Here is a 27,218-nt window from a genome sequence, read left to right on the forward strand (position 1 = left end):
ATTTTATGTAACTAAAGGAAGCGGTTATGTACAATATATCTTATAGTTTATTCTTAAATCAAGATTTCTAGTGCCCCAGCACGCCAAGCTAGCGCAGTGGGTAGAGCATGAGACTCCTAATCTCAGGGTGGTGGGTTCAAGCCCTATGTTGTACATTTTCAAGATTTTATGATTCTGATAGTTAATCACATAACTTTCAGTTAACCTTGTGACTTACTTACTTAAGTTTTTTTCACTTTCACATTCCTTTTGTCATTTCCCTCTCTTTTTTTCTTTCTGTATCTACACTTAAGATATCTTTGTGCAACTGCAACAAAACCAAATACCTTATCTCATAATATGGGGGAAAAATGTAACACACACACACACACACACACACAGACAGATATATGTATAAATACTGTATATATGTGTGTATATGATTGGAACAGTGATCAACATACAATGTCTGTACGATCAAAGAATGCTGAGGTTAGTCTTGAGCGATTTATGTGATTGTCTATTTTATGTAACTAAAGGAAGCGGTTATGTGCAATATATCTTATAGTTTATTCTTAAATCAAGATTTCTATTGTCACAGTAAGCCAAGCTAGCGCAGTGGGTAGAGCATGAGAGTCCTAATCTCAGGGTGGTGGGTTCAAGACCTATGTTGTACATTTTCAAGATTTTATGATTCTGATAGTTAATCACATAACTTTCAGTTAACCTTGTGACTTACTTACTTAAGTTTTTTTCACTTTCACATTCCTTTTGTCATTTCCCTCTCTTTTTTTCTGTCTGTATCTACACTTAAGATATCTTTGTGCAACTGCAACAAAACCAAATACCTTATCTCATAATATGGGGGAAAAAATAGTAACACACACACACACACACACACACAGACAGATATATGTATATATACTGTATATATGTGTGTATATGATTGGAACAGTGATCAACATACAATGTCTGTACGATCAAAGAATGCTGAGGTTAGTCTTGAGCGATTTATGTGATTGTCTATTTTATGTAACTAAAGGAAGTGGTTATGTACAATGCATCTGTGTGCACATCTCCATATAGTGTACAGCTTTTTATAGTTTACATCATGTTTGCTGACAGTGTTATTGAAGCAAAGGGTGGATGGCAGGTAGCTCTACAGTGGAGAAGCACGCTGTTTCCCTCTAGTGGACAATTTAGGAAATTACAGCAAAGGAAATAAAACAGCTCATGTAAATCATTGAAGACAATGACAGTACACTTTATGTTGTACGTGATTGTCTATTTTATGTAATTAAAGGAAGCGGTTATGTGCAATATATCTTATAGTTTATTCTTAAATCAAGATTTCTATTGCCACAGCAAGCCAAGCTAGCGCAGTGGGTAGAGCATGAGACTCCTAATCTCAGGGTGGTGGGTTCAAGACCTATGTTGTACATTTTCAAGATTTTATGATTCTGATAGTTAATCACATAACTTTCAGTTAACCTTGTGACTTACTTACTTAAGTTTTTTTCACTTTCACATTCCTTTTGTCATTTCTCTCTCTTTTTTTTCTGTCTGTATCTACACTTAAGATATCTTTGTGCAACTGCAACAAAACCAAATACCTTATCTCATAATATGGGGGAAAAAATGTAACACACACACACACACACACACAGACAGATATATGTATATATACTGTATATATGTGTGTATATGATTGGAACAGTGATCAACATACAATGTCTGTACGATCAAAGAATGCTGAGGTTAGTCTTGAGCGATTTATGTGATTGTCTATTTTATGTAACTAAAGGAAGTGGTTATGTACAATGCATCTGTGTGCACATCTCCATATAGTGTACAGCTTTTTATAGTTTACATCATGTTTGCTGACTGTTATTGAAGCAAAGGGTGGATGGCAGGTAGCTCTACATTGGAGAAGCACGCTGTTTCCCTCTAGTGGACAATTTAGGAAATTACAGCAAAGGAAATAAAACAGCTCATGTAAATCATTGAAGACAATGACAGTACACTTTATGTTGTACGTGATTGTCTATTTTATGTAACTAAAGGAAGTGGTTATGTACAATATATCTTATAGTTTATTCTTAAATCAAGATTTCTATCACCACAGCAAGCCAAGCTAGCGCAGTGGGTAGAGCATGAGACTCCTAATCTCAGGGTGGTGGATTCAAGCCCCACATTGTACATTTTCAAGATTTTATGATTCTGATAGTTAATCACATAACTTTCAGTTAACCTTGTGACTTACTTACTTAAGTTTTTTTCACTTTCACATTCCTTTTGTCATTTCTCTCTCTTTTTTTTCTGTCTGTATCTACACTTAAGATATCTTTGTGCAACTGCAACAAAACCAAATACCTTATCTCATAATATGGGGGAAAAAATAGTAACACACACACACACACACACACACACACACACACACACACACACACACACACACACACACAGACAGATATATGTATATATACTGTATATATGTGTGTATATGATTGGAACAGTGATCAACATACAATGTCTGTACGATCAAAGAATGCTGAGGTTAGTCTTGAGCGATTTATGTGATTGTTTATTTTATGTAACTAAAGGAAGTGGTTATGTACAATGCATCTGTGTGCACATCTCCATATAGTGTACAGCTATTTATAGTTTACATCATGTTTGCTGACAGTGTTATTGAAGCAAAGGGTGGATGGCAGGTAGCTCTACATTGGAGAAGCACGCTGTTTCCCTCTAGTGGACAATTTAGGAAATTACAGCAAAGGAAATAAAACAGCTCATGTAAATCATTGAAGACAATGACAGTACACTTTATGTTGTACGTGATTGTCTATTTTATGTAACTAAAGGAAGCGGTTATGTGCAATGTATCTTATAGTTTATTCTTAAATCAAGATTTCTATTGTCACCACAAGCCAAGCTAGCGCAGTGGGTAGAGCATGAGACTCCTAATCTCAGGGTGGTGGGTTCAAGCCCTATGTTGTAAATTTTCAAGATTTTATGATTCTGATAGTTAATCACATAACTTTCAGTTAACCTTGTGACTTACTTACTTAAGTTTTTTTCACTTTTACATTCCTTTTGTCATTTCCCTCTCTTTTTTTCTTTCTGTATCTACACTTAAGATATCTTTGTGCAACTGCAACAAAACCAAATACCTTATCTCATAATATGGGGGAAAAATGTTACACACACACACACACACACACACACACACACACACACACACACACACACACACACACACACACACACACACACACAGATATATGTATATATACTGTATATATGTGTGTATATGATTGGAACAGTGATCAACATACAATGTCTGTACGATCAAAGAATGCTGAGGTTAGTCTTGAGCGATTTATGTGATTGTCTATTTTATGTAACTAAAGGAAGTGGTTATGTACAATGCATCTGTGTGCACATCTCCATATAGTGTACAGCTTTTTATAGTTTACATCATGTTTGCTGACAGTGTTATTGAAGCAAAGGGTGGATGGCAGGTAGCTCTACAGTGGAGAAGCACGATGTCTCCCTCTAGTGCACAATTTAGGAAATTACAGCAAAGGAAATAAAACAGCTCATGTAAATCATTGAAGACAATGACAGTACACTTTATGTTGTACGTGATTGTCTGTTTTATAATACTAAAGGAAGTAGTTATGTGCAATATATCTTATAGTTTATTCTTAAATCAAGATTTCTACTGCCACAGCAAGCCCGGCTAGCTCAGTCGGTAGAGCATGAGACTCTTAATCTCAGGGTCGTGGGTTCGAGCCCCACGTTGGGCGCATAACTTTTTTTCCCTCCCACCTTTTTTCTCACCTCATTAAAAAAGCCAGTGAAGTAAAGTAATGTAGGCATTGGTGGTTCAGTGGTAGAATTCTCGCCTGCCACGCGGGAGGCCCGGGTTCGATTCCCGGCCAATGCATGATTCTTTTTCAGAATTTTTTTCGTTTCGTTTCATTATTCTTACCTGCGAAAAGACTTATACTCCCCATCAGGTATCGGTGGTAATACTTACCACTATACTAACGAGGAGATATTAAGTGAGCAATTAGTCATTAGTTTTCTGTATATGAATTTTATATCATGAACTCTATATAGATTTTGTCTTCTGGTCAGAGTGTGAGCTGATGTGAGCATTGGTGGTTCAGTGGTAGAATTCTCGCCTGCCACGCGGGAGGCCCGGGTTCGATTCCCGGCCAATGCAACAATGTTTTTTGCTCTTTGCAGAAGCAAATGTGTGGATAAGGGTATTTTGGATGTTTTATATGCCTTTATTATTAATGTTGATATTAAACATGTGTGACAGTAAATGGATACAAAGCTAATAACAAAATAAAAACTTCATCACTCCCCGTCGGGGAATCGAACCCCGGTCTCCCGCGTGACAGGCGGGGATACTTACCACTATACTAACGAGGAGATATTTGGTGTTTTTTTCCTTTTCCTTTAAAGTCATTTATGCTAAAGGAGGGGATACTCACCGTGACTCCTGAAGCTGAAAAATACCTTCTTTCATAAGTGTTGTCCCCATGAATTTGCGCATGGGTTTCACTGTTGATGAATTCTAGACTTTTGTGCCTCGTTGGCGCAGTAGGCAGCGCGTCAGTCTCATAATCTGAAGGTCGTGAGTTCGAGCCTCACACGGGGCAGTGATTTTGTTTCCTAAATATCAACCAATCAAGTGGCAGAAGTTTTGCATGTTTTTTTTTGGTTTTTTTTGCCAGAGGGGCGTACCATGATGGTGGCGATCAACTAGCTTTGTTTACCTAGGCTCTCTGTCCTCTGACCATTAATTTCCGTCTGTATTCATGTATAAACAAGCATGGGTTTCACTGTTGATGAAATCTTGACTTTTGTGCCTCGTTGGCGCAGTAGGCAGCGCGTCAGTCTCATAATCTGAAGGTCGTGAGTTCGAGCCTCACACGGGGCAGTGATTTTGTTACTCTTTTGCCTGTGATTGTCTGCAGCCAGTTGCACAACTGAGCTCTCAGGGTGTTTTCATCCTGGAAGCCTGATTTACTCCCCACTGAGAGGCTGTGCTGCACCGACAGAGGTCATCGTAATAACAGTGAAAACAAAAGTGATTTTGCTTAATCATTTCCTAAATATCAACCAATCAAGTGGCAGACGTTTTGCATGACGCTCGTGACCCTTTTCCCCTTGCTTCTCTAGGGAAAGGAAAGGGTTGCTACTATGCCTGTTAGGTGCAGTAGGCTGCGTGTCAAACCGCCAGGTTTAAGCACGTGGCATCACCGAAGTGGTATTGGCTTTAATGAAAAGGGCATTGGTGGTTCAGTGGTAGACTTCTCACCTGCCATGCAGGAGGCCCAGGTTCAATTCACGGCCAATGCATTTGTTTTTTTGCTTTGTTGACATTGTACAGTGGGGCCTTTTAGAAAATGATCTGCCCTCCCCGTCGGGGAATTGAACCCCGGTCTCCCGCGTGACAGGCGGGGATACTCACCACTATACTAACGAGGAGTTGTGTGTGGGTGAAAGCCCTCCGGACCGTAGACCCGGGTTTGATTCCCGGTCAGTGCAACACCTTTTGGCAAGACTGAATCTGCAGTGTCAGGTTTGTTATGTAGCAAAAAAAATGGTCAAGGTCATTACACATCACATAGTTTGTGCACAGCCCACGACAAGAAGGATCTGCACAAATTTCAGCACTCTCACATGAGCATTGGTGATGACCATTCATTTTCGTCTGTATTCATGTATAAACAAGAATTGGTTTTTATTGTTGATGATTCCTTGCAATTTGTGCCTCGTTGGCGCAGTAGGCAGCGCGTCAGTCTCATAATCTGAAGGTCGTGAGTTCGAGCCTCACACGGGGCAGTGGTTTTGTTACTCTTTTGCCTGTGATTGTCTGCAGCCAGTTGCACAACTGAGCTCTCAGTTGTAACTAAATGTGTAACTGAAATGAGGCTGATTTGGGATGAACTCGTGGGATAGGATAGGATATTAGTATTAGTCAATTGGTTTATTATTGTAAGTTAATTTTTAAATCTATTATTAGCCTGTGGAAAAAGATTACTGTTAAATTTAAATTTAAAGAAGGCTGCAAATAAAAAAGAGACATACAATTTTTAAAATTTGATTTATTTTATTTTTTTTATTTGAAATTCGATTTTGTATGTGTGCAATATTAAGTTATATCAAGCTTTGCTTGTTCCATATTGTTTGAACTTGTTTGGGTCCATTTTCTCAATAAATATCAATGTTGGCCCACGACTTTGTCCAAGTTTTAAATTTTGGCCCACTGTATATTTGAGTTTGACACCCCTGTTTTAGGCAAACCTTGTTTTACAATGCCTGGGAGTCACTGCAGTCAGCACTTACCGTTCTTTGATTTTCAGGAAAGTTATTTTTGACTTTTCAAAAATGAGTTCCTACTTTTTACAAAAAAAAAAGTTTGCCACATACCAACCCTGACCCTCAACACTGAGTGTGTTTTGGCTTAACGTTCCACAGTCCTGTCCACATTCCCATCAGAGTGTGTCTGAATGACCTCATCCTGTATGCGTACAGGATCGGGTTGAGGGCTGAGTTGGCGTGGGAGAGCAAAATTGCTCCGAGAGTGAGAGACATGGGAACCTCGCACTGGGGACAGAGCAGCAGGACGCAATTAATGAGGTGGATGGGCATCCAGCACATCATGAAGAGAAACAGGACCAGGAAGAGAGAGGTGGCCTTACGGATCTCCTGACGGGTGCGGGCATTGGATTTGGTGTCATTGGAATCTCCTGGACGGGGGTCAGCAGGAGCAGAGCCGGAGTTGTTGGACACAGCTGAGGAGATCCTGAACCACGGCTGTGTGAAGACGGCAGTTGTCTCAGTTTCAATAAGAGACCTGATGCCGGACTCCACTTCCACCCCAGCATTACCTCCTGTGGTACCCCCAGCAGCAGCAGAACTCCTTGTGTCCTCAGTCCCAGTGCTCCCACTACCAGCAGCTCTTGTATCCTCTCTGGTTCCCCTGGCCACAGCAATGCGTCTCAGCTGACTGCGGACGGTGAGGAAGATGTGACCGTAGATGATGAACATGGCCACCAGTGGCACCAGGAGGCAGCAGAAGAAGTTGAAGTAGACCATGTAGCTCATGTCCACCACACAGGTGAAGATGCAGTAGCTGGAATGACAGGGAGGTATGTATATTTATTATTGGTTTATATTTGCACAAACATGTTACATGCCATTTTACTGACTTCATTTCATTCTCCTGCAGCCTTCTCATTCAGTCTGTACAAAGATGGTATTTCCATCCATTCATACATCTGCCCTCTTCACTCTCTCACTCAGAGTCTCTTACTCAGAGTCTGGCGGTTGTCTTTTCCAGTCCATGAGCGGCACAGAGCCGGAGATGGCTCCCAGGCCCCAGGTGACCAGCAGGGCCAGCTTGGCGTTCCTGGGGCTCATGATGCGCTGATACTGGAAGGGTAGAAGGATGGCCATGTAACGCTCCGCTGCTATAGCTAACAGACTCAGGATGGAGCTCTGGAAGAGAAAGAAGCATTTTTTAAAAAGGCTGCACAGGGTCTTTAGCATAGTGAGAAACTGTTTGAGTCCCTTTAACTCTCTGCTTCTCCATGTCTTATAGTACAGGCAGCTAGTGAAAATGCTGCACTGATCCCTCTCCTCTATGCAGAGGTCAAAAATCAGATCAATTCTGTATTTAGGGACAGTATAAAAATTGGGAGGGAGTGTTGTCTGAAAATGGAGCACAATTATCCAAGTTCAGCTTCACACGTTAACACCTTGTCCTATTAATGGAGTGAATTAGATGAAATGTGGATTTTGGTCAGTTTGGAATTTGTATTTAGTAGCTCTTGTTTCAAAGAGGGTGTTGGTAGAGGGCTCAATAAACGTGACATGATGTGAGTGTGATAAATCTGTAAGATAGGGGAAAACAAAGTCAATTGGTCATACAAACTGAAAGAAACAAAGAAGATATTTGGATTTGAGTTTAGCAAGTGTAGGAGTATGTTGCATGTATCAACACGCTGTCAGAAGTAATACATTTCGACATTGATTTATTACTATAAAAATGAAAATCTGGTTCTCTATTTGGGCAAGATGCGACCTGAGCTCAAAAAACAAACTATTCAACAAGGCTTACTTAAAGCTAAAACTCCGACCTTAACCCATTAATGGATTATCTCATAACCTTGTAGCCTTCCCTTCAGGCTAATCATTTTTATTTCAGGATGTCTTTCTCCAGCAAGCTTACTAAAAATGTTGATAACTAGCAATGCTATTGATTGAATTAAGTTCAATATCATTTTAGCCCATTATCACATCTTGCGCTGATGTTCCTACCTGTGTGAGCACCATCAGGATGCTGAGCAGCACCAGGCAAAGAGGCAGGTTATGGCGAGGTCGACCCAGGTCTGTCAGCACCGCACAGGGGATGCCCACCAAGCCCACCAGGATGTCCGCCACTGCCAGTGATACCTTCACATACATGCATACCAGGTAAAACAGACTTCTGGCCACAGGCTTACATGTAATGTTATGATAAGACATTTTAGAGAGAGACAAACCAGACTTTAAAGAAACAGATTTCCTCACCAGGAAGTAGTTGGTGACAGTGCGAAGTTTCTTGTTGCGTGTGACAGCCAGACAAACCAGGAAGTTGCCTATGATGGCCAGCACTGCGATAATGAGCTCAGTGGCGATGTAAAGCCCTTTCAGTCGGGGTTGGTATCCATATGGCATCTCTGCCGTACAGCTGCCAAGAGTCGCGTTCATTTTGAGAGAGAGACAGAGGCTCTGCAGTCATGGAAAACCTGGAAATAAAGGTAAAAATTGAGAAAATCCAGCATTTTAACCATGTGTAAAGAGAAATCATACGTAAGAGGTGTGCAAATCTTCAACCTGATTAGTTCTGCTGATTGAGAAGTTCCTGGTTTTCACTTTGATTACACAGACTGAGTTTATCTGAAGAGAAGTAGATATGAAAGAGGAGAGGAACAGTGGTTATTATGAAGCTCAGCCTGTGGCCTTTGTGCTGACCAACTGAGCGGTGAAAATTGTTCCTGATAAGGGACAAAAACAATGAATGCACTAACACACACACACACACACACACACACACACACACACACAAAGAGAGAGACCAAAGCGTTCACTATGTACACTCACAGATATGTACTAAAAGCTACTATGTTGCTGTGCACACATGTAAATAGATGGATGCTATTTAAGCAAATTAGGCACGATAAATTACACAGAACAGAAGGTTAATTTTTGCAATTTTCCTGTGCCTTGAATGAGTAGGGTTGTCAACAAACTGTAAGTGTGGGCTGGGGGGCTCAAACTTATGTTTGACACTTGTTTCCAGGGATATCAATGTTTGTTTTGGACCCACTTGACACGGAAAAAAATTAACCACCTTCCCCTAGTTCCCAACTAAACCCTGGTTTCAATGTTAATCAAACAGTATTGAGTTTCCCCAAAATGCACATTAAAAGTGGAATCAAGAATTGCTAAGACCATAGTAAACATGGCAAAAGGTGTGCTCTCTTTGCTGGACATTCCAGCTGATTTTATCAAATGAAAATATAAAAAATATATATATATAAAATATTTATTTCCAGATTCTAATATTTGTTGCTTTTCTATGTTTTGTAAAAGTTTGTTAAATATCTTTAGGTTTTGTAATGTTGGTTGGACAAAATAAGGCATTTTAAGGTGTTGCCTTGTAACCAGTATTTGGCATATTTCTCTGTTTTGTGGACTTTTCACATGCAAAATGATAAATAAAAAATGACCAAAGAAGCAAGTTTGAAAATAATTGAAAGTTGCAGCTCTATTTTTTATTACAGGTATTTTTTAGTTAAGTCCATGGCATGTTTCATTTTGCCATTCTGTCATAATTCAGATAAAGTAGTTGACCACTATGTTTCCAAAATGAAATATTGATCCTAATCACTCCTAGAAACTCAAGTTATGCTCCATGATTGGTGTTTCTTGCACATAGCAAAATGCATGCATTGTGCACACACAAGATGTACAACATACAAGGGATTTATTGTAATTTTTCTTAAACATGGTTTAAGAAGAAATTAAGTAGCATAGCTATACATAGGCAATTTTGATGTGAGTAAATCTCATTAGAAAGAGTGAATTAAATAGAAATCTGGTGCATGAAAAAAAATTGAAGAGCGCCCCCTCAAAAAAAAAAAAAAAAAAAAAAAAAAGTACCTCTTTACAAAAAGGGAAAAAAAAAAAGAAAAAAAAAAACACAATGCTGCCTGACACCACCTACCTACTAATAAATTCACACAGTTCACACAGACATTAATGAACTGTAATAAGGCTTTATACATGAATAAAGCCAAGATAAATTCCTGTATTTGTTTTTGGTGGATAAAGTCGTTCAGGTTTGGATTATGATGCTCACCTATGTCAGGCTTCAGGTGCAGTCACAGTTTGGAAGATCCAGACTGTCCAGGACATAAACAGTGTGAAGCTGATGGAGGAGAGGCATCACTGATGTGCAGGACACACTGAGGGGAAACTGGGAAAGAAGCAGGAGGAGCCTCACAACCGGTATGAAAACACACCCTCCCCTCTCCTCCTCTGTTCTGTCTGTGTTCCCTCTTTTTTTGCATAGGAAATAAAAGGTTAATATAGAATACGTCAAGCACGAGCCTACTGAATGAACAGCAGAAGTTGCCACACTGCTCTGGATCTGTGTGAAATGGAAAAGCTGATATGCATTGACGTAAATCTCCACAGTGATCAAAACAAACATGTTGTTACGGACAGTCAAACACCAGGACCCAGTTGCAGAGTATCAAAAAAAAAAAAAAGTCTTTTATTACAAATCCAGAAGCAGTACACAAACAAAATAGGAGAAACGGATCAACCAAAAAAAAAAAAAAAAAAAAAAAAAAAAAATCACCTGAAGGGAAAAGTAACAAGGGAGCGTGGCTTGTAAAGCCAGCCAATTAGGGCAGAACAAGCTGCTGGTGTGCCAGGTGGAGAATGAGATCGCCCCACCCCTCTGTCACTCTGCAAAGACAGGGAGAGAAAAGTCAGACACCCCATAACAAAAAACAGCCAAATATCAGACCAGGCTTACCCGGAAACCTCCTGTAGAAATCCATCAGCAGCTGTTGTCTGAGAGTTGGCGCTGGGAGAGGACGGCCCCGACCCCGGAATCCGAGGCATCAACCTCGGCCGCAAACTGCCGGTCAAGATCTGGGTGCACAAGAACGGGAGCGTTAAAACATGTTTTTCAACTTCTCAAATGCTGATTGTTCAACAGGAGACCAAGCAAATCTGAGTTTTGATGAAGTGAGGGGAGTGAGAGGGGCTGCCAGGCGGCTGTAGTTTTTAATGAACCTACCGTAGAAGTTGGCAAAGCCCAAGAAATGCTGCAACTGCTTGCGGGTGGTGGGAGTTGGCCATCCTTTGACATCCTCCACCTTGGAGGGATCTGCCTGTAATTGCCCCTTCTCTACCACAAAACCCAGGAAACTTACAGATGAGACATGAAATACACACTTTTCAGCTTTGACATAGTTTGTTTTCCATCAACCTGTTGAGGACATCGCTAACATGGGTCACATGTTCCTCCATGGAGCTACAGAAAAATCAAAATATCGTCCAAATAGACAAAAACAGTTTTGTTAAGCAGATCTCTCAACACATCATTCACCACCCAAAACTTACAATCATTAACAAAAGGCAGGAGCAGAACACGAGGCAAGAGGCAGGAGATCGCAGGAAGCATGAGACACTGAAACACTGGGGAATCATCCGGAACAGGAGACAAAGGGAGCGTGGCTTATAAAGCCAGCCAATTTGGGCAGAACAAGCTGCAGGTGTGCCGGGCGCCCTGTGCTCCAGGAGATCGCCCCGCCCCTCGGTGCTCACTCTGCAAAGACAGGGAGAGAAAAGTCAGTTTGCTTGAGCTGCATTTTTAAACTTAGTGACATTACGGTAAAGAGCAATGAAGGAGGAAGCCAAACATGTTGTGAATAGCATACTTCATCTGCAGCTAAAAATAGGAAATTTGCATTTACATGAATTACAAATTCTATCTTTACATCAAAAACATACAGCACAGTGCAAAAAGTACACAATGCAGGAAAAAGCATCCACTGATTATTAAACAATTGTATATTGTAGTATTAGATTATCATTACTGACGTGTTTATTTGTAGAATTTTACAGATATTTTTGGTGGAGAAGGATTTAATTTTATCAATTAAACTCAGTTATTGTATTTATATGATATATGTAATATGTAATATGATTATTCGATATATATATATTTATATATCCTTTTTTTCTCTTTTCCATAGACATTTTTTTCCATAAGCTTTTTAAAAACAATTCTCTAAATTTACTTATATATGCAATTTGTGGAACTTTTCGTATCGATTCTTCTCATTGCTCTTTTCCCCCCATGTTTTTGAAAAAAAAAAAAACTATTTGCACCGGATTCAAATCTTTAAATATTGGTTGGTTAACATTTGGTAGGTTAAACAATTTGGGCGAAAAATACACACTTCTAAATACAGAAGTGTTGTGTACTTCCCCCTCTTTAACCGCTAGATGTCTCCAAAATACTTTAGTGTTTCCCTCCATACCGGAAGTGTTTTCAGGTCACGTGACTGTAAATCAGCATGCGGGCTATTTGTGTGTATTGTGAGTGCTGCAGTCAGTATTGATGATGGGTTTTCTCGTAAAAAGTTTATATTATGATACAGCGTGAGCGTGATGTGACGCATTTTGTCTGAAGGAGCATCTTTCGTGCCGTAAGCTAGCTTTAGCCAGAGACGTTAACAGACACAGTAACGTCAACAGACAGAAAGATGTCTGGATTCAGCGCTGAGCTAATAGAGTACCTGGAGGGAAGGATAACATTTGAGGAGTTTGACAAGCGTAGAGACGAGCGGAAAGCTAAGGTAAAGCACAAATTGTTGACATTTAATGCTAAAAGCGTTAACCGGCAACGCTTCACAGCTCAAAGCAGAGCTAAGTTTGCATAGCTAATGTTAGCCGGCTGACGCAGTTAACATCACGTTACATCGTACTTTGCTTCACGTTTGATAAACTTTACGACTATAATCTACCATGTGCACGCTATATTTGTGTTTTGGAATATCATTGGACTGTTTTATAATAATAACAGCTGCAATAGTCCAATAATATACTCGTAGGTCTGCTCTGAAGATGCATTGCAGCAGGGGTGGGATTTATATTTTAAAGGTGGGAGACACAGGTAGTGCAGGCACACTGAACTGTAATTTGCAGCTTTAAGTTTTATCACAGGTAATTTTTATTATAATTCAGTCTAAAGAGAACAAGACCACGAACTATAAATATCCACATCTACTACATACGTTTTGTTACATGCCTGTTGTTGCGTTGGTAAAATGCATCCATGGTGCGCACACAAGATGTGTATTTCACATAACTATTTTGATGTGACTTTTAAGTAAATCTCACAAGTAGGAGCAAAATTAAACGTAAATATGGGACATGAAAAAAATGAAATTGAAATCCTCAGAAGATTTGGGTATTCAGATACCCCTAACTCAGGTTTGAAGATTTCAAAATGTATTTCCTCTTACAATATTTAAACTAGACACCCCAAGCTCTACCTTAACGAATACTGTCACCACTTTTAAAGTTTTTGTCATTTTCATACTCTGTGTTTGATTTCCTCTCACCTGTAAGATACAGACACTGTCCATATTTCATACCCTTTTTTAATATAAGGTCAGTTTAACAACAAAAAGTGGAGGAGTCCATTTTTGCCTTGTAAAAAAGTGTAGGAGACATGTCCCTTGTGTCCCATTTGTTGTAAATTGCTCCCCTTCATTGCTGTAAGGTAATATAAAGTCAAAATTTCCTTTCCTCTTTTAGGAGATGGAGGTATCTGCTGATGGGGAAGATGCTGAAGATGCCGAAGATGTGGAGGATGATGCTCAGCCCACTACCTCTATACAAATCCCGGGAAAAATTGGTAAAACTGTCATCTGCCTGCCACAGGTGTTTTTTTTAAATGTATATTGCAACTAACCATGAGGTGGGTTTAGTTTCAAAAGTGTGACACTAGAGATCATCATCACTAGAGATCAACACTTGTTTAGTTGAGTGAGACCTGATACTTACTGATACACATTAGATGCAAATCTAGATACTGTATATGTTGTGTTTGCATCCTCACTGAAAAGAGTGTTGTGCATTAATGTGTTAAAAATAAGGATTAAACTATTTTTGTTTTTCCTGAAAAGCAGTTGTTGCTATTATTATCATTATTATTATTATTGCTACTTCTTACTGTCGATGACATCATTTGACACAATTCTCGCTTTCTGTCAGAGGAGGGAGTCAGTCCGGGCGTCCAGCTGGCTTTTGCCTCCATGCTGGAAGAAAGGCCAGAACCACCATCCTCAGAAGAGGACGAGGAAGAGGAGGACAGCTTGAGCTATGTTGATGATGAAGATGATAAGGACTACAAGGTGGAGGAAGACGAGCGGCGGAAGGTGGAGGTGGAGGACCAGGAGGAGGAGACAGAGAAGAAGCCAAAGCGAAGGGGGAGAGGAGGGAGAGGACGGAAAGGACGGAGAAACAGGAACAGGAAGAGGAGAGGATTGGATGAGGAAGACGAGGATGTGACAGTGGGGGACGTGTTCGCGCTGGAGATGGAGCTGAACCGGGAAAACAAGAAGATGATGAGGGTGAGGAGGAGGGTGGACTTATTTTCCCAGCCCTTATTGTATGTTAGTTTATGATTTTGTGTGTGTGTGTGTGTTCAGGAGCGACGTCATCGCAGCAAACTGCCCCGAGCTTTGAGAGGCTTGATGGGAGAAGCCAACATCCGCTACGCCAGAGGAGAGAAAGAGGACGCCATCCTGATGTGCATGGAGATCATAAGACAGGGTACGAAGTAACTCGTGTATTTTTGGAGTTATAGATTTTTATATTTTTAATTTATCTAAATGAATCTGCTCCCTTCACTTCTAGCTCCTCTGGCCTATGAGCCTTTCTCCACGTTGGCTATGATCTACGAGGATGATGAAGACATGGACAAAGCGCTGCAGTTTGGTCTGATCGCCGCCCACCTGAACCCCTCAGACTGTGACGAGTGGATCAGACTGGCAGAAATGTCTCTGGAGCAGGACAACATCCGACAGGCCATCGTCTGTTACACAAAGGGTCAGTCGGACACTCAAAATTCAGAGATTACAGTATGTATATAGTTGGGATTGAAACTGAGATACATGCACCCACTGTTCTTGTTTCACAGTTCTGTCCTCCAGGACTCTGTGGTAGTCGTGGGTATATTCGGAAACAAGACACCAGGGTATGGCTGGGCGATATGGCTTTGAAATATCAAAATATTATAAGGCTATATTGAGATACACGATATATATCTCTTTAAATGTCCTTTAAACCAATGTTAACTAATAAAATACCAAATTATTGGATACAATAAAGTTAAATAAAGTAACTGCTGTCATATAATAAAGTTGAATACACTACTGTTAAAATACTATTTAATTAATTACAGTTATAAGGAAGTTAAAGTTATTTTCTGATAAATTAGAAATAAATGAATTGAAGCAGGGCACATTATTCTTTTCCATTTGAAGGACCTGGCTCGCCTTGAGCTGGAAGTGTCGATGTTTAAACTAAACTAAGATATTTTTTTCCACTCAGAATTTAGATTGACGTTTTCTCCGATGAGGTTTACTTTCGCCATTTTCGTCTTAACAAAACAAAATCCAAAAGGAGTCTACTTATGACAGGACGCTGCTTTGACAGTGTGGTTTTTATCCAGCAAAGCATGCATCCCTTGTTTTATGTTGACATTAATCATAACTTTGGTTCACTGGGGTTTAAGGCATAAGGACTACAAGGTGGAGGAAGACGAGTCTCCATACTGATTTGTGGGAATACTTTTGCCCGCAGAGTAACGTAGGACTGCTATCATTGTCTTTGAATCTGGTTCCACAAACTTTGCGGATAAATTTGCTCTTCCTAACCATCACTGGATTTCCACAATCTTCTCTTTCAGCACATTTTACTCTGCTGTCTCAAAAACAATTTAGATTTATTTACATCATTTTTTATTTAAAAAAATATTAATCAATTAATCAAGGAAATGTGATAAATCAATGATGATAATTTTTTTGCAGCCCTACAATAAATATTAACATACTACATTCCCTCTTTTCTTCTGTCTTTGCAGCCATTAAGTATGACCCCACAAACATACGCTATGTGTGGGAGCGCTCCAGCCTCCACATGCGTCTGGGCGAGCACAGACAGTGCATGGACGGCTACCGCAGGATCCTGTCACTGCTGCCGATGGAGGACGGAGAACACTTCATGCAGCTCTCCAAGGACATGGCCAAGTAAAATACACACACCGACTCACAGACGCACACAAACCAGATTCACACATTCTTCCACAAAAGCTTAACACAGTGTTTTATTCATTCATGAATAAAAGGTCTTGATTGCAGGTTGTCAGAAACATTTGTGTGTGTGTGTGTGTGTGTCGTGTTCAGAAGTTACTATGAGAGTAATGACTTGCCCTCAGCTCTGGGTGTAATAGAGGAAGCTCTGGAGCGACACCCCAGCCTGGTCAGCGATGACTTCATCAACATGGCAGCTGAACTCTATATCGCCAACCGCCAGTACAACAAGGCCCTGCAGGTAGACCACTGTGTGTGTGCGTGTTTGTGTGTGTGTGTGTGTGTGTGTGCATTGAGCAAAAGCTTTCTTGTGTCATTTAGAGAAAGAGAGAGTGAACGAGGAAATTAAAGGTGTCTTGGTAATTGTACACGTTGTGTGTGTTTTCCCAGGTCTTAGTTCAGTTTGCAGGTATACTTTTGGTCAGGGTTGAATCCAAAGTAGAGGCTGAAGTATCAGAACAAGAGGAAAAAGTGGCAGAGAAGATGGATGAGGGACAAGATCAGAACAAGGAAGAATGCACAAAGTTGAAGACTGTAGAAGAAAAGGCTAAAGAAGAGAATGGTGAGTGACTCTTTGCCAAAGCGGGAACCAGTATGAAAATATTTATCTTCTCTTTGACTTTAGAGTTGCCTTTTTTTGCCTTTGCACCAGCGACAACAGTGGCCAGAGACATTATGGTTTGTGTCTTCACCGATGGGCTTCGCTTTCTCTGAAAGTAGTTTAACATGTTGAATAGGTTAAAAAAAAAAGCAAAAAAGGCAGACAAGTGCCAGTAGTGTGGGACACACCGCTGAAGCTGAAGCAGTCGCTCACTGACGGCCAAACATTGACTCAGGGTCAACTGTTGGCTTGGTGCATCAGGGCCCTTTTTGATCATGTATGGAATGCAAAGATCAACACTTCAGTGATGCCCTGACATTTACATTTACACATTTAAGTTCATCTTTTAAAAGTTAGGCTTCATGATATCAAGTGCGACATAACCGCCATATTTTTTTGTAATGTACCAAACTAAGGCCTAATGTTTAATTAAAAAATAATTTATTTAAAATGCAACAACAATAACTTGCAGCCAGTTGGGAACAAACTGTGAAACATAAAAACAAAAAGAGGACAGGTCCACTGTCGTTTGCTGTGAAAAATAGCTTTGACTTCACACCTTTTATTTGAATTTTCTCACAATTGACACCCTCTTCCTCTTCTCCAACACCAAAGAAACTGTAATCATAGTTGTTATTTTTGGAGGATAGTAACACTCAGGATGTATGTGTGTGTGTCTCCAGGTGATATTCAGGATGTGCAGGTACCAGACAGTGTCCCAGTGGACCTGAGGGCCAAGCTAATTGTCTGCCTCATACACCTGCGTGTCCTCACACCCTTGGAGGTAAACACATCTTACAAGATTTTCAGAATAAAACAGGTGCAATGTTGAGAAAATCTAACTTCTGCTGAAAATAATGATTTCTAGTACTAAGTCTTAACATTTTGGAGGCTTTTAATACCTGTCTCCATCCCTCTGTACCCACCTCCTTACAGGGACTTGTGTCAACGCTGATGGAGCAGAGTCCAGAGGAGATTGGTGACTTATACCTGGATGTAGGTGAAGCCTACTTGGAAGAGGGCGAGTACATGACTGCTCTGCCTCTTCTGTCAGCCCTCATCATATCCGAGAAGTACAACCTGGCTGTCGTCTGGCTCCGACATGCAGGTGGGACCAACAGAAAGCGAAAAAATTGAATTGATTCAAATGTCCTAAATTGAAGATCAAGTAAACATGTAGGCTTCTTTAAAAGCTCCAACAAGGTAGTCAAAGTCAAATACTAACAGATTTTAGAGTTAACACTGAAATATCCTCTGACTCCAGAACATGCATCCAGAAAATTCTACACTGTGTGAAACTTAACAGCTAAGGTGCAAGACAGGCTTAGCAATGAACTCAATTTGGCTCTGATTACAGAAAATTAAATTAAAACCATTGTTGCATTAATACCTTTTGTCACTTCTCCCACACAGAGTGTCTGAAGGCGCTGGGCCAAATGGAGGCGGCGGCCGAGAGCTATACTAAGGTGGTGGAAATGGCTCCGCTGCACCTGGAGGCTCGGCTCTCACTGGCCACTCTGCAGCAGCAGCTTGGCCGGCCGGAGTGTGCCCTCAAGGCGCTGGAGTCCATGTATGACAGTGACACGTTGGCACAGGACTCGTCAGCCTCGCAAAAGGCAAGAACATGTGTGTTTCTGTGCAGAGGTAACAATAGTCCGCCATCTTTACGTCTCCACTTCTTCAGGGGCCTTAAATATTTAGAATTTTAATATTTGTACACTATTCCCAGTGGCCATGGAAATCTAGGGATATGGTATCGTATTGATTTTTTTGTCACTTTCTGGGAATATAACAAATTTCCCAGGATTTTAAACATTTTGCAATATGCTAAGTATTGTGATAAACTACTTTGCTCTGTATTGTGATTAGTTTTCTTTTTTTTCCAACTATAAATTATTAGATTATACTAGGTAGTTATTAAATTATTCTCCAGAAGTAAAACTTTAACATCTTTCTTTATTAAGATACATTTTACAGCCTGTTGGTCTCACATTTATCATTTTTATTGCAGCGAAATAGACTTCATAAGTCTTGTAGGCTATCAAAAGTTTTATTTGTATTTGAAATAATATTAGTTAATATGATTTAAAACATAATAATACTTGGCGTTTGTGTTTTGATGCAATATTGCCATGCAAACTATCATGATACTACGCTGTATCATTTTTTCCCTCACCTCTAATAACTTTACATCCATATCTTTTTTCTGGAGTGAATGGGCTTCCATGCATACTTTATGAATACTGAATAATTAAAAATCTGAGCTGAGCTCTCCTACTATATAGATTTCAAAAAGAGCGACAGGATTACTTTTTGTGAATGTGTGTTCACTCGTATCTCTATGTATGCTGTGGTTGTAGGAATTAAAGCTGCTGCTGCATCGTTCCACACTGCTGAAGACTCAGGGACAAACCCAGGACTACCTGGATGCTATGATCACTATGATCTCCATGCTTCTAAAGGTAACAACACACTCGTAAACACACACACGCACACACGTGTGTGATGTTTCATCCAGGACAGTTTTCAATGAGTTGGTTATTGTGGAATCATGTTAGCAGACAAATGGTAAAGAAAAGTACATTTTTAACTGAAAAAATGGAAAGTAAATAGTGGTATTGCATTATTTGAGACAGAGTCTATAGTAAATAAAACAAAACACTAAAAGTACTAAGTGTTTTTTGTTTTTCTTTTGGCGTCTTAGGTGGCCATGCAGCGAGCTAAGGTGTGTGTGCGCTCTGTAATCGTGTCAGGCAAGAATCACCTGAGAATAGTGAAGGCCAAAGGCTCACTGCCAGAGATTGCTGACCATGAAGCAGCTTATCTGGACAACACTGGTAAGAATATACATATCTCAACCCTGCTACATAGTGTGACTGCAGTTCATGAGCAGTTATTGACATGATGGACAGCCACTCTCCCTGAAAATGGCCTGCGATTAGCTGAAGTCTCCCATCACAGCATGGATTTTCTAAAGCTTCAAAACCGCACCAAGCAGGGTTGCAGAAGTCAAGTGTTCTCTCAGACCATTTGTATGACAAAATTAAACTGCAGACCCATGTTTTAAGTCTTCATACCTGGTTACCTAGCTGATGTAGAGAGCCTGTAGCTGGCAGGAGCAGCACGGAGCAGTTGGCCTGATATTGTTCACTGTCAGCATTTATTTGCAGTTGCCATATGTGGAAAACAAGCTGTTTATTTCTCTGTGAATGGAAAACATTTGAAGCATGCTTAGCTCATTAACAATAAAAAGCGTAAACTTGCGTATAGCGTATACTTTTGAAAGTGCTGCAATCGCAAGTCATTAAATTACCCAAACATAAAGATAAACATAATGTAGGGCAGTGGTTCCAAGCCTTTTACTTAAGGGATCCATTTTTATCATTGAGTAAACTGAGGACCCCTGACTAAGTGACATATTTTATGGATATTGCATATTGTATTCAATTCATGACTAAAGCAGCAAGAAAACAACCAATAAACTGTACTATTAACCCAAATAGTGAACAAAATAACTGCAGGAAGGTTGTGCAAAATGAGCAGTTTGGATGAATTTTTTTGAGTTTTCCTGTAAAAATTACTTCAAAGATGAATTTTCTTGGTATGTTAGAAATAAGTATTTTATTTAGTTTTCTTCACAGTAAAGAATGGAGTGCTGAGATTTAGGTCCTCACACTCTTTGTGAAGCTTTGGTGACTGGGGGTCAGGATCCTCAGACAGGGAACCAGTGATGTAAAGGACTGATGTGAAATGACAGAGTACTGAACCAACATGAATGATCTTTCTACCTGAAAATTTAAAATCTGTAAACCTCTCTATGAGGAACTGAATGCGGTCATTGGCTGTGTAAGGAAACAAAATGAAGCTTGATCTACTGTGTGTCTCATTTACAGTTATGTGTCATTACAATTCATACTGATGGCATAATCTTGTCCCTGTGCTCAGGTAAAACCAATGTTTTGTCCAGAGAAGACTGGTGGCAGCTGCTGGTGAGCTGCGTGCTCACACTGTGTGAGGCGGAGCGCTACGAGGAGGCCGAGCTGCTGGTCGAGTCCGCCATGGAGTTCTACTCCTTCTACGACAACAAGCCCAGGAGGAAGGAGATGGAGTTCTTCGGCCTGTCCGCAACCATCCTCGACCACAACTACTACAAGGCCTACAACTACATCAGGTAGACCCACGTGATCAGCTACATTAGGCAGAGAATCAGCTGGCTTCTTTTTATGTCTGTTCCAGTTGTCTTATTTTTCTCTTCTCAACAGATTAATGCTGATGGAAAATGTGGATCTGCCTCAGCTTTGGAATATTTTCAACCAGGTCTGCATGTGTCATTCTGTGTAAAAATGCCCTTCTACAACACAATTTCAGTGACACACATATAAAATATTCTTTAATGTCTCTGTTTTTTGTGCATGTGTCTGTTCCTCTAAACAAAGGTCTTTCTTTGATTCCCCAAAGCTGACAATTACCTCTCAGCACCAGCGCCACCATCGCTTCTGCCTGCGTCTGCTGCTAAAACATCCTGACAACCATGCCCTGTGTGTTCTCTGCGGACACAACGCCATGGTGTCTGGGAGCTTCAAACATGCTTTAGGTACGAAATATACACAGGCTACGCCATCCTGTGCAGCTCTGATATACCCTTGTGTGATTGTGGGATTTAGAGCTAATATGGCTCATGCTAATGTAGGAGACATAAATCTTGCACTTCTTTTTGTAACTTATTCATTTTCTATTAGTTGTTCATAGCAGTTTGCGAAATAAAGTTCAAATATAGTTGCAATAATTTGGTTTTCATCTATCATGTTGTGTGTCCTTAGGCCAGTATGTTCAGGCCTTCCAGACTCACCCCAGCAACCCACTCTACAGCCTGTGTGTGGGTCTCACCTTCTTCCACATGGCATCTCAGAAATATGTCGCCAAACGACACGCGCTAGTGCTGCAGGTACAGTATCGTTATGTCGTACTCACTCTATTTGCTTCAGTTAGATCTTTTTATTCTAAAACGTGTGTGTTTCAGGGTTTCTCCTTTCTGTGGCGGTATGTGGAGCTGCGTGGAGAGTGTCAGGAGAGCATGTATAACCTGGGCAGAGCGCTGCACCAGATGGGCCTCACACATTTGGCCTTACATTACTACCAGAAGGCACTTGCAAAGCCTCCTCTGAAGCTGGAGGTGTGTATACTGTAGGGCTTGGACCGTATTCTTATCTCTTTGTTTAATGTCGTCACGATACATGTGTGCTGATTTTATATATATATATTTATTTATATATATATATATATCCAATCTACACATTTTGCAAATTGATATTATGATTTTTGTTTACTTTTTCAAGAAAAAGTGAAATAACATTCACAACTCTCTTTCTTGCCAGTTTTTGTACAGACAGTTTGCGACTAGACCTCTGTAATGCATCCTTAAAAGTTTTTTTCCTCATTTTGTCCATCCCTCTCCCTTCATTGTTTGACCCATGGTCCTCCCTGCAGGGTATCCCTGAAGATCAGGTGGATCTAAGGAGGGAAATTGCCTTCAACCTCTCTCTCATCTATCAGGCCAGCGGGAACATGGACATGGCCCGCCAGCTCATCAACACATACTGCATTGTTTGACATAGCACACAATTGGTTAATTATCTTTGCCAGTGTTTTTGATTATTAATTTTGGGCCTCATATCCAATCCTTGCGAATGCTGCCTTTTAGAAAAATATGGAGGACTAAAAATGATTTATTCATGAAGTAACAAATACATAAATAAGTACTGAAATAAACAAATATTTAATTAACAAATTAATAAATATTTCTGCAAATTACAACTACTTCTGTTATCTCTACAATATTTTTTTTAAATGTATTTATGGTCCTATGAGATGCATTATTTGCATGTTAGTGGTGAAGTTATGAAATGGTCAGCATGGTCTGGTTATTTATTGTCAAATGAACAACAATTGCAAGAGCAGATGTTACCTCATTAACAGATGGAGGTACAGAAAATAAAGTAAAAATTGTATGAATTGATTTTTATTTTGCAATACACACTTTTTTATATATTTGACTACACATTTAATTACAGATTTATGTATTAATTTCAGCTTTAATTCATTATTTTATTTATGTATTGATTGATTTATGTAATTTTTTGTCCTCCATACAAAACAGCTCTCGGGTTCAAATATGTCTCTAGTCGTCGTGCACATTTGTTCTGTCATTTTAGATATGAGGCTGTGTGATTTATTATGTTTTCATAGTATTTATTTTTTTCCAGTTTTGGAAGCACTTCGACTGCTACTAAATGAATTTAGACATCAACAAATAGATGTGTGTCTGCATCACACAGATCGGTATTTGAGACTGAGTCCTAGGTCAGCCATTGTCAGATTTATTTGATTAAATTGTGTTTGTATTATCTGTACGTGAACGCACAGCCATAGCGCTGCTGTAAGAATTCAACTTTTTAAACAAATACTGCTGTTCTAACCCAATTTGTAAAGACAGTGCTACTTTTGTTAAAATATTTTCAGTCACAGATGATATTTTTACATCATAAAAATGAGCATGTTGCTTTATTAATGTTCTCTGTTGTGACTTTTGTTTTTTTTTGTTTTTTACAGTAATGTGACAAAAAGATGAAAGGACAGACTTTTTCTTTTGTTGTTGCAGGGATTAAGGCAGTCGGATTATTTGCCAAATCCCTCCCTCTCCCCTACCCTAACCATCTGCTTCCATCATGTTTCCTCCCTGGGTCACTGCACTCCATCTAGGCCAGGGCCAGCGGCAGGACGGCCTACTGGTGGAAGGGGGTGGGGCTTCGTTTGTGAGCCCTCTTCCCCGGGCACTGAATAATGTAAGCAGTTATATTCTTCAGAAAGACATTATAGAAACTGACAAAGCTTTGCCTCCTGAATCCTGAAAAAAACATGAGACTATTCTCACTTTAGTATTTTAAGCCCTGCACAATATTACACTAGAAATCCTAAAATATCTGGATTAGAACATATGTGATACAGTTTAGCAATTTACAGTGAGCTGAAAATACTGTACAACTTCAACTGTTTGAGCAAAATGGTTTAATTTCTTTCAAAAACATGGAGAAAAGGCGACAAGCAACTTAAGCAGACATAGCCCAAAAATGAGCAAAAAAAAAGTTACAAGAAAATTACCTGAAAATAAGCACAAAAAAGTAAAAAAACAAAACAAAACAATTTTCTAAACCATGCTGAAGGAAAAAAAACCCAAAACATATATATATATACACACACACACATATATATATATATATATATATACACGGTCATTTTAAATTTAAAATCATCGTAATTAAATATTGTTTTCTGGACATTTTCCCTGTCTTAAAATCCTCCTCTGTTTTTAAAACTAATTTTAAGGTAATTTTCTTGTCACCTTTTACTAATTTCTTGAAATTTGTGGGAAATCTCTTGCTTAGTTGGTTATTTGTTTTACATGTTTTAGAAAAAAAAATAAATCAATTTGCATAGTGTTCAAGGAGTTAAATAGTTTCTGAAAGGCTTCTACAAGAAACTTGGTGTCTACCTAAAGGGTTAAATACCACATTCTAGTTCATAATTTCTTTTTTCTCCCATATCTTTTTGTTTGAATCTAGTAATCCAATTTAACTTTAAAGTGTTCATGATTTTGTTGATGTCATACCCCATATAGTGTATCCAATATCATCTTAGCACTATCAGTCATATCATTTATGTACATTCTTTTCTTGTGGTGCAATAGTTAGTTTTTAATATTTCTCTCATATGATATTTACATAATGGTATAGTAACTGTCGGTCTGTGTCCTGCCAAGAGTCTCCAGATATTTGGGAAGACATCTGTCTTCCAGTCACAGGTGCTGATGCAGAGTAGGGGATGACCATATGCTGTCTTCCAGTTACCTCAGAGGTCAGAGGTGGCAATGACATCACACCTGAGTTGACCATGTTCCAGTGCAATGGGTCGGAAACCAAGATGCTGTTATCATTACCAGTTCCAACCAGGTTAGCCATTGTTAACAATACCAGTTGATTATAAATGCATTATGCTGTATTTTGCACATACAAATGCATACAATACAATACAATACAATACAATGTAGCAACATGTACACAGATAGAATTTCTACAGGACCAATTTGATGACACAAATAAGATAGAAGTGGTTTTTAACAGTGTATTACTGCAGCTTTCACTAGTGTTGATGTAAGAAGCAGCCAGTTTGAATTTTGAGGTTGGTGAGGTTCCTCCCACTTTCCCAATCAGAAATCCAACTTCAGGGGGTGTCTCAGTCGAAATTTCTGACTGGGAACCATGGAGGTGAAAACGAGAAAAAATCAGTGTCATTTAGTATCATATCATCAGAGTACAACATATGCGCAGTGAGGTGTTCAAACTTGGCCTTGGATTGATAGATATTTTAAAAGATGTGGATGAGAATTACAATGTTGCAATTGCTGAAAAGGTATTTAATGAAAGACCATAACAAATGATTTTATATGAAAATGTTCAAGTGTATATTGGCAGCCATCCGTTAAAGCATACCCAAAACGTTCTCTCAGGCACGGTGCACACAGGGATGCTAAAAACAGTGCAGCAAAAGAGTGCCTGAGTGGACAAAATCCTTTTATTAGTTGTGCAGTCTGCTGTAACCCTCCACACATTGCAGCTCCGGGTACATTGTGCATATGTCACATCCCATGGCTTACCTCAAAGAGCATGTCTCACCTTCCCAGTTTGAAATCCAACTTAAGGGGACATTACAGATGAGATTTACAACTAGACACTCAGTAATCTGACTTCCCAAAACAAATTGAACCTACAGCTAACTGGGCACCTTGGTTAGTGTTAGCTCCGACCCCTTGAAGATCCACGAACCCCAGTTTGGGAACCCGTGATCCACAAAGGGGAGGGTGGTGGGAGGTGTTAAATCAGTTATTTTGATGCTGAGCTCGGTCAGTATGGACTCCCGCAACAAGGCCTGGCTTCTTAAAAAAAAGTTCCTAACCAGCATTTAGAGGAAATATGTTGTTTTAAGCAGAATGCGGTTGGTTTTATGTCCCTCCAGCATGGCGGAGCGGCAGCCAGATGGGAGTGAAGTCTGTGAAGCGGCGGAAACGGGGAGGCGGATGTAAAGTGGTCCAGCCAAATAAATAAGATATGAACGCGTCTTTCTACCCAGCCTGGCAACATCGCGGAGAAGTAAACGACGTTGTGGCGACGAAGAGACTGCAACCATGATTTCAAAACGGGAATAAAATACAATCAGGTTTCGTTTTGACAGGAGGCTGGACTACCGAGGAGCAGCGGCGCTGCGCCCGGGCTGTGGAGCACTGGATCCCGCTTGGAACCTGGTGAAGGGTCGGTGGTGCCCGGGCCGTATGAAAGTCCGTCGTCCATAATTAAGCGACTTCTTCGGGGATTTTTCTTGCATGCAGGTGTGGTCGTCAACGACGTCTAAATCGCCGTAGCAACGGTAAGTGTGATGTCTTTGATGTATATGTCATTGTGGACAGTTTATTTTTGCACACTTGACTGTGATGTGAATCTGGCTGCCCCATATGTTGCAATCGAGCTGTAAATTGACATTTTCCGCACACGCAAATTCTCAAATTTTTCTCACACATCAATCTGTCTGCAGCTCTATAGGAGCTGCCTCCGACTCGGTTGGTATTGTGAGCCAATGAAGTCATGCTTTGATGTGTTATGGCGAGCGCATGAGCAACAGTGACAAATGCAGGCCTGATAGAAACAACAACAAAGCAAAAATAACATCTTCAGCATCGTGTGTCGCTGTCAGAATGAAAGGAGGCTTTATGCAAAAAACGAAAAGTCAACAGTGATTCGAAGCTGCACACACACTATCAAAGAGCTGTAGTGTGCTCTGCTCATACAATCAGATCAAGCCCAGAATAACAGGGCAGCTCATCTCCTGTTTCCTCCCTAATAGCTTTATGTAGGATCTGAAACTGATTGTAATCTGTGTGTAATAAACAACAGTGTAGGCTGAGGTTAAATTTGGCAGGCATTGATTGGCAGGTCATCTTGGTGCTCCTCATTGTGTTTGCCCCAGATCTGTGGCAAACAATGAAAATACATCAGTCTTCCTCTTGTAGATACATGTTTATCACTAAAAACAGATAGTCTGATGCATTGCCT

The 27,218-nt window shown here is 40.0% G+C and overlaps 4 protein-coding genes and 8 non-coding genes across 22 annotated transcripts in view; 8 read left to right on the top strand and 4 right to left on the bottom strand.

The window, feature by feature from the left end:
• The first annotated feature begins 3,718 nt into the window (after window positions 1-3,718).
• On the top strand, window positions 3,719-3,791 carry trnak-cuu (transfer RNA lysine (anticodon CUU)). The gene has a single exon. It is a non-coding gene; the product is annotated as a tRNA-Lys (tRNA).
• Window positions 3,792-3,860: 69 nt separating this feature from the next.
• trnag-gcc (transfer RNA glycine (anticodon GCC)) lies at window positions 3,861-3,931 on the top strand. Its single transcript has one exon. It is a non-coding gene; the product is annotated as a tRNA-Gly (tRNA).
• Window positions 3,932-4,142: 211 nt separating this feature from the next.
• On the top strand, window positions 4,143-4,213 carry trnag-gcc (transfer RNA glycine (anticodon GCC)). The gene has a single exon. It is a non-coding gene; the product is annotated as a tRNA-Gly (tRNA).
• A 143-nt stretch (window positions 4,214-4,356) lies between these two features.
• Window positions 4,357-4,428, bottom strand: trnad-guc (transfer RNA aspartic acid (anticodon GUC)). Its single transcript has one exon. It is a non-coding gene; the product is annotated as a tRNA-Asp (tRNA).
• Window positions 4,429-4,585: 157 nt separating this feature from the next.
• trnam-cau (transfer RNA methionine (anticodon CAU)) lies at window positions 4,586-4,658 on the top strand. The gene has a single exon. It is a non-coding gene; the product is annotated as a tRNA-Met (tRNA).
• Window positions 4,659-4,866: 208 nt separating this feature from the next.
• trnam-cau (transfer RNA methionine (anticodon CAU)) lies at window positions 4,867-4,939 on the top strand. Its single transcript has one exon. It is a non-coding gene; the product is annotated as a tRNA-Met (tRNA).
• Window positions 4,940-5,418: 479 nt separating this feature from the next.
• trnad-guc (transfer RNA aspartic acid (anticodon GUC)) lies at window positions 5,419-5,490 on the bottom strand. The gene has a single exon. It is a non-coding gene; the product is annotated as a tRNA-Asp (tRNA).
• Window positions 5,491-5,774: 284 nt separating this feature from the next.
• Window positions 5,775-5,847, top strand: trnam-cau (transfer RNA methionine (anticodon CAU)). Its single transcript has one exon. It is a non-coding gene; the product is annotated as a tRNA-Met (tRNA).
• Window positions 5,848-6,127: 280 nt separating this feature from the next.
• Window positions 6,128-10,542, bottom strand: LOC121963078 (adenosine receptor A1-like). 2 transcript variants are annotated; one of them, XM_042513445.2, is made up of 6 exons: window positions 10,415-10,542; window positions 8,887-8,949; window positions 8,581-8,798; window positions 8,329-8,463; window positions 7,322-7,506; window positions 6,128-7,141 (listed from the first exon to the last, which is right to left on the bottom strand). In XM_042513445.2, exons 3-6 carry the CDS (start codon window positions 8,758-8,760, stop codon window positions 6,448-6,450), a joined length of 1,194 nt encoding a protein of 397 aa, XP_042369379.1. In that variant the 5' UTR covers window positions 8,761-8,798; window positions 8,887-8,949; window positions 10,415-10,542; the 3' UTR covers window positions 6,128-6,447. The 2 variants fall into 2 exon arrangements, with proteins under 2 accessions (XP_042369379.1, XP_087930584.1); XM_088074458.1 differs by having other exon boundaries at window positions 8,329-8,798.
• Window positions 10,543-10,891: 349 nt separating this feature from the next.
• On the bottom strand, window positions 10,892-11,917 carry LOC121963079 (uncharacterized). 2 transcript variants are annotated; one of them, XM_088074522.1, is made up of 4 exons: window positions 11,692-11,917; window positions 11,366-11,476; window positions 11,099-11,217; window positions 10,892-11,028 (listed from the first exon to the last, which is right to left on the bottom strand). In XM_088074522.1, the coding sequence occupies exons 1-4, from the start codon at window positions 11,776-11,778 to the stop codon at window positions 10,965-10,967; spliced, it is 381 nt and encodes a 126-aa protein (XP_087930648.1). In that variant the 5' UTR covers window positions 11,779-11,917; the 3' UTR covers window positions 10,892-10,964. The 2 variants fall into 2 exon arrangements, with proteins under 2 accessions (XP_087930648.1, XP_087930649.1); XM_088074523.1 differs by having other exon boundaries at window positions 11,366-11,496.
• A 703-nt stretch (window positions 11,918-12,620) lies between these two features.
• Window positions 12,621-23,630, top strand: gtf3c3 (general transcription factor IIIC, polypeptide 3). Of its 2 annotated transcripts, XM_042513302.2 has the most exons (19): window positions 12,622-12,932; window positions 13,897-13,996; window positions 14,356-14,714; window positions 14,793-14,916; window positions 15,001-15,192; window positions 16,229-16,394; window positions 16,551-16,698; window positions 16,848-17,019; window positions 17,742-17,842; window positions 17,995-18,166; window positions 18,472-18,674; window positions 19,419-19,520; window positions 19,763-19,895; window positions 21,004-21,229; window positions 21,321-21,375; window positions 21,517-21,652; window positions 21,879-22,003; window positions 22,079-22,231; window positions 22,546-23,630. In XM_042513302.2, the coding sequence occupies exons 1-19, from the start codon at window positions 12,840-12,842 to the stop codon at window positions 22,666-22,668; spliced, it is 2,883 nt and encodes a 960-aa protein (XP_042369236.1). In that variant the 5' UTR covers window positions 12,622-12,839; the 3' UTR covers window positions 22,669-23,630. The 2 variants fall into 2 exon arrangements, with proteins under 2 accessions (XP_087930778.1, XP_042369236.1); XM_088074652.1 differs by lacking the exons at window positions 21,879-22,003; window positions 22,079-22,231; window positions 22,546-23,630 and having other exon boundaries at window positions 12,621-12,932; window positions 21,495-21,620.
• Window positions 23,631-23,746: 116 nt separating this feature from the next.
• The window catches only part of hecw2b (HECT, C2 and WW domain containing E3 ubiquitin protein ligase 2b), a 39,019-nt gene continuing 35,547 nt past the window's right edge, over window positions 23,747-27,218 (top strand). For 3 of the 8 annotated variants that reach the window (XM_088074647.1, XM_042513301.2, XM_088074650.1), the window contains exon 1: window positions 25,991-26,535. The gene's annotated coding sequence lies outside the window, so the exon portion shown is untranslated. Of the gene's footprint in view, window positions 23,901-24,958; window positions 25,065-25,990; window positions 26,536-27,218 lie in introns of those variants that run through there. The other 5 variants (XM_088074645.1, XM_088074648.1, XM_088074649.1 and 2 more) reach the window with 5 other exon arrangements.

The sequence above is a fragment of the Plectropomus leopardus genome, chromosome 24, assembly GCF_026936395.1.
Source record: "Plectropomus leopardus strain MGB_pleo_1.0 chromosome 24, ASM2693639v1, whole genome shotgun sequence".
NCBI classification, from domain to species: domain Eukaryota; kingdom Metazoa; phylum Chordata; class Actinopteri; order Perciformes; family Serranidae; genus Plectropomus; species Plectropomus leopardus.

Coding starts and splice junctions, on each gene's coding strand:
- LOC121963078 (XM_088074458.1), bottom strand. CDS start 8,760: ATGAACGCGACTCTTGGCAGCTGTACGGCAGAGATGCCATATGGATAC. Junction 7,507..8,328: donor TCCTGATGGTGCTCACACAG/GTAGGAACATCA, acceptor TTTCTCTTCCAG/AGCTCCATCCTGAGTCTGTT. Junction 7,142..7,321: donor AGACAACCGCCAGACTCTGA/GTAAGAGACTCT, acceptor CTGTCATTCCAG/CTACTGCATCTTCACCTGTG.
- LOC121963079 (XM_088074522.1), bottom strand. CDS start 11,778: ATGATTCCCCAGTGTTTCAGTGTCTCATGCTTCCTGCGATCTCCTGCC. Junction 11,477..11,691: donor CCTGCCTTTTGTTAATGATT/GTAAGTTTTGGG, acceptor GTTTTGTGGTAG/AGAAGGGGCAATTACAGGCA. Junction 11,218..11,365: donor GGGCTTTGCCAACTTCTACG/GTAGGTTCATTA, acceptor TTGTGCACCCAG/ATCTTGACCGGCAGTTTGCG.
- gtf3c3 (XM_042513302.2), top strand. CDS start 12,840: ATGTCTGGATTCAGCGCTGAGCTAATAGAGTACCTGGAGGGAAGGATA. Junction 14,917..15,000: donor CATGGAGATCATAAGACAGG/GTACGAAGTAAC, acceptor CTTCACTTCTAG/CTCCTCTGGCCTATGAGCCT. Junction 17,843..17,994: donor GTGTCCTCACACCCTTGGAG/GTAAACACATCT, acceptor ACCTCCTTACAG/GGACTTGTGTCAACGCTGAT.